This window comes from Mandrillus leucophaeus, unplaced genomic scaffold (assembly GCF_000951045.1).
Source record: "Mandrillus leucophaeus isolate KB7577 unplaced genomic scaffold, Mleu.le_1.0 Scaffold52, whole genome shotgun sequence".
Lineage (NCBI taxonomy): Eukaryota > Metazoa > Chordata > Mammalia > Primates > Cercopithecidae > Mandrillus > Mandrillus leucophaeus.
In genome coordinates, this window is record NW_012105586.1 from 3,538,798 (window position 1) to 3,544,029 (window position 5,232).

The window sequence follows — 5,232 nt, forward strand, 5'->3', positions numbered from 1 at the left end:
GTATGCTAGGGGAGTGAGGCAGGCGCAGGGGAAGGGAGTGGATACAGGAGAGACTAAAGATCCAGGGAGCAAGTGAGTAAAGAATAGGGCTTGAGATCCCACAGACAACTCAGCTTTGAACAAAAGGGTTTTGTCATCCAATGGTACAAGAAGGCGTTAGGATACATCAGACGTGGTTGTTGAAAACAGAGAAGGGCTGGGCACTGTGGCTCATGCCTATAATCCCAGCACTTTGGGAGGCCAAGGTGGGCGGATCACTTGAGGCCAGGAGTTCGAGACCAGCCTGGCCAACATGGTGAAACCCTGTCTCTACTAAAAATAGAAAAATTAGATGGGCCTGATGGCGTATGCCTGTAATTCCAGCTACTTGGGAGGCTGAGGCACGAGAATCGCTTGAACCCAGGAGGTGGAGGTTGCAGTGAGCAGAGATCACACCGCTCCACTCCAGCCTGGGTGACTGAGACTCTGTCTCAAAAGCAAAAAACAGCCCAGCCTTATGAGACACTGATGGGCGTCAAAGGAGATAAAGTGTGTTTGTCAACTGTCAAGGGACATTGGGATGCAAGTTCTTATTCTGTCTGACTAGGTTTGACCCTCCCAAAACCCACAAATGTTCCCTGGCCTGGAGGGCTTCTTTGGTAGGAGCTGAGCTTCCAGAGCCAGACCCAGGCTCAGAGTTGCTGTCGACCCTGGTTTCATTTCCCATCCCTCTTCCACAAGCCCACCTTCTAGCAGGTTCATGGTATCCTATTTGCTGTGAACAGGGACTGACCTATAATTGCAGCCTACTAACTGTATTTTCCTCTCTCATTTGCACACATGAATTTTGCCCTACTTCCAGAAAGCAAATTACAGGCTGGAAATCAGAATATTTCAGAAAGGGGTGACAAGGTTGGAGCGGAGTGATCGATACATAATGAAGTGTCCAATGCTAAGGTCAAGACTGGGCCGGGAAAGTGTCCACTGTGGGCCCATGTTCATCCAGGTAATGGGTTCAGAGGGTCTGGGAGGTGGCAGAAGGGCCTCCCAGACGGGGTGTCTCTCTAAAGGCCAAGGCAGGTGGCCCTGGCCCCTGCACTGCAGAATGTGGCCCAGAGAGACAGGTGGTAGCTGCAGATGCAGTACGGCATCATTCTTCCAGACATCCCTGGGTACTGGCTGGGTGCTAAGTCTCCTGGGTTTGGTTCTGAGCAAGGAGGGGTGAGATGGGAGGGGAGGGGGAGATTAAAGCTGTCTGATCTCGGGTTCTGGATTTCCCATCTTGGTTGGCTCAGGGGGTCACTTGGGTTATCACCAAAGCTGCAAAATTGCATCTTTGTGTCCTTTCTCTCTGGATTGAAAAAATTGGCTAGTTTGAATGTTTTTTTGTTTTTTGTTTTTGTTTTTGTTTTTGTTTTTTGGACCTGGGTAATGTCAGAGTTATAGACCCCAGGTACGATCAGGTGCAATGTCTACATTTTAAGCATCAGGGAAGAAAGGTTGAGCCCCAGATCCAATTGTGAGCTCTTTCACGGCCGTGTGCGCTCCTTGAATTCAAGTTTCTCTCCAGCTCTCATCAGCGGGGCAGCTCTGTAAGCGAAACAAGATTTGGATGGGAGTGGGGAGGGCTAGAAACCCAAACATCTATAGGGACCAAACCCACCACAGAAATGAGCATGCTGGACTGAGGAGGAGGCAGTAAAGAATTTTACTCATTCCTTCATTTAGTCAGCTGTTTTTTTTTTTGTTGTTGTTGTTTTTGTTTTTTGTTTTTTTTTGAGATGGAGTCTCGCTCTGTTGCCCAGGCTGGAGTGCAATGGTATGATCTTGGCTCACTGCAACCTCTGCCTCCCAGGTTCAAGCGATTCTCCTGCCTCAGCCTCCCAAGTAGCTGGAATTACAGGTGTGTGCCACTACGCCTAGCAAATTTTGTATTTTTAGTAGAGACGGAGTTTCACCATGTTGGCCAGGCTGGTCTCAAACTCCTGACCTCAAATGATCCACCCGCCCCAGCCTCCCAAAGTGCTGGGATTACAGGTGTGAGCCACTGTGCCCAGCCTGTTTTTTTAAAGAGACAGGATCTTGCTGTGTCACGCAGGCTCACTGCAGCCTTAACCTCCTGAGCTTAAGGGATCCTCCCACTTCAGCCTCCCGAGTAGCTGGGACTATAGGCGTATAACACCATGCCCAGCTAATGTTTAAATTTTTTGTAGAGATGGAGACTCACTGTGTTGCCCAGGCTGGTCTCAAACTCCTGGCTTCAAGCGATCCTCTCACCTTGGCCTCTCAAAGCCCTGGGATTATAGGCGTGGGCCACTACGCCTGGCCCAGCAAACACTTATATATGGCTTATTCTGTGCTGGGCACCGTTCTACTCACTTTGCAAATATTAACTCATCTCACCTTCACAGCGATTCTGTGTAGTTGGTTCTATACTGATCCCCATTCTGCAGGTGAGAGAACTAAGCAGAGAGAGATTAGGAGACTTGCCAGCTAGTAGCAACAGAGCTGGGCTTTGAGCCAGGCCACATGGTAGGGGCTGGGGCATGCTGGAACAGGCACAACCTGCAGTCCTGGCCCCCTACAGAGGGAACTAAGGCTGGACTCCACTCCAGCCCCATTTTGCCAGATTTTCCAACATTTCAAGATAAACTGGAAATCTATAATTGTATGTGAAATCCTCCAGTTTAAAAAAGTTCACTTTAATTTTTTTTTTTTTTTGAGACGGAGTCTCGTTCTGTCACCCAGGCTGGAGTGCAGTGGTGTGATCTCGGCTCACTGCAAGTTTTGCCTCCTGGGTTCAAGTGATTCTCCTGCCTTAGCCTCACGAGTAGCTGGAATTACAGGCATGCATCACCATACTCGGCTAATTTTTTTTTTTTTCTTTGAGACGGAGTCTCGCTCTGTCACCCAGTCTGGAGTGCTGTGGCGCAATCTCGGCTCACTGCAAGCCCTGCCTCCTGGGTTCACGCCGTTCATGCCTCAACCTCCGAAGTAGCTGGGACTACAGGCACCCGCCACCACGCCTGTCTAATTTTTTGTATTTTTGATAGAGATGGGGTTTCACTGTGTTAGCCAGGATGGTCTCGATTTCCTGACCTTGTGATCCGCCCGCCTTGGCCTCCCAAAGTGCTGGGATTACAGGCGTAGGCCACCGCACCCAGCCTAATTTTTTATATTTTTGGTAGAGACGGAGTTTCACCATGTTGGCCAGGCTGGTCTAGAACTCCTGACCTCAAGTGATCCACCCACCTCGGCCTCCCAAAGTGCTAGGATTACAGGTGTGAGCCACTGCGCCCAGCCAAGTCACTTTAACTTTGTAGGCACTGCACAGCTCAAATAAAGTGCTGGATTTGGCTTGAGGGATTTGGTTGGGCATCTTCTGCCTGTGAGGAGGAGGAGGAAGGAAGGAGGAAGAGAAAGAAGAGGAAGTCAGAACTGAGAGGAGGAGGTTGGAGTGAAAAGGCTGCTGATGACAAACACCATTTATCCAACAAGCAAGCATTTATTTATTTATTTATTTTGAGACAGAGTCTCGCTCTGTTGCCCAGGCTGGCGTACAGTGGTGTGATCTTGGCTCACTGTAACCTCTGCCTCCTCGGTTCAAGCGATTCTGATGGAATCACAGGCATGCGCCACCATGCCCAGTTGATTTTTTTGTATTTTTAGTAGAGATGGGGTTTCACCATGTTGTCCAGGTTGGTCTCGAACTCCTGACCTCAACCGATCCACCTGCCTTGGCCTCCCCAAATGCTAGGATTACAGGCATGAGCTGCTGCGCCTGGCCCCAACAAGCATTTATTGAGCATCTATTGTATGCCCAGCCCTGTGCTGGTGCTGAGGGAACAGATATGACCAAGGCGTGACTTGCCCCAGGAAGAGCTTATCGTTTTCTTCTTATCTGATCTGAACTTCAAAAATGAGTGTGCTGTGGTGGAAGGGCCCCTGCACCAGCCCAGCTCAGAAGACCTGGGCTCATCTCCGCTCAGCCTGGCTCACTGCCATGTTGGACTCCAAAGTTGCTTTGCTTCTTAACCTGAAGGAGAAGGGGCTGAGCGGGAGGGTCTTCCTCTGCCCACCTGCCTTTATTAAGGGCTCAGAGTGGCCACGCCAAAGCCGGTGTTGGTACACCTAAGAATTGTGGGGCCCCACCCCGGGATCCCCAAGCAGGGCTGCCAGGGCACCTGTTTGACATCCCCGGGGCTGGTCACTGCTCCCTCTGCACTGGGCCTGTGATTCTGGAAGCCGCCGCCAGGGGGACGGTGTTGCCGGCATCGCCTGACACTGAGGCGAATCGCTGAGAAAAGCAGAAATGACTCCGACCCGGGCGCCCGCTTGGTCTCCATCGTCCTGCCCTTGAAGCCCAGATGCCCCAATGCCCCAGTCCCCGGCATCCTTCACTGACCGAGGTGTGGGAGCGGGTCGGGGGAGGGGGGCTCTGCATCCCTGAACAGAGTTGCACAGAGGTGGGCAGAACACGAACAACAGAGGCGGGTCTCTGCTGCCCCCACCTCCCCTCCAACCCCTTCCCCCATCTGAGAACCTCATCGAATTGACTGATTCATTCCTGGTGACTTCTGCAGCCGCCACTTCCGTGGCTGCACCTTGAACTTGCATTAAGTTTTAATTAAAGCCGTTTCATCGGCGTTGCCCTTGGCTAAATGCAGCTGTGGGCACAGGGCACATAGATATTTAATACTCTGCCTCTCCCCGCTGATGGCGCAGGGTGCCCAAGGGTGTACCCGAGCCGTGCCCTGCTCGCAGTGATCTGCGAGCTCGCTTAAGTGTGCCCACAGGCCCCGAGCGGGAGGCCGCGCAATAACTATTCATTGCCCTGGGTTAAGTGTGCCCAGGGGCACCCGTAAACTCAATGCAGTGATTAGCGATTACTCCCAGTGAAGGCTGCCCGAGCTCCTGCGGAATGTCCACGGGCCCTAAATATAGCCTCCTCATGGCGACTTAAAGGGCACGGTGCATTTTGGCTGTGCACTTGTCATGTTTTCCCTTCTTCCTTTTTTTAATATCTTTTCGGAGACAGAGTCTCATTCTGGCCAGAGTCGCCCAGGCTGGAGTGAGTGGGACAATCTCAGCTGACTGCAACTTCCGCCTCCTGGGTTCAAGTGAACCTCGTGCCTCAGCCTCCTGAGTAGCTGGGACTACAGGTGTCCGCCACCACTCCTGGCTCCTTTTCCTTCCTTCCTTCCTTCCTTCCTTCCTTCCTTCCTTCCTTCCTTCCTTCCTTCCTTCCTTCCC

General features: G+C 51.7%; 1 protein-coding gene across 1 annotated transcript in view; it reads left to right on the forward strand.

Moving 5' to 3' along the window:
• Positions 1-5,232, forward strand: part of LOC105551395 (chromosome unknown open reading frame, human C1orf127) — a 48,349-nt gene that overhangs the window by 29,306 nt on the left and 13,811 nt on the right. Inside the window, exon 6 of the mRNA XM_011996611.1 lies at positions 842-985. Within this exon, the coding sequence (XP_011852001.1) occupies positions 842-985 (144 nt within the window). The remainder of the gene's footprint in view (positions 1-841; positions 986-5,232) is intronic.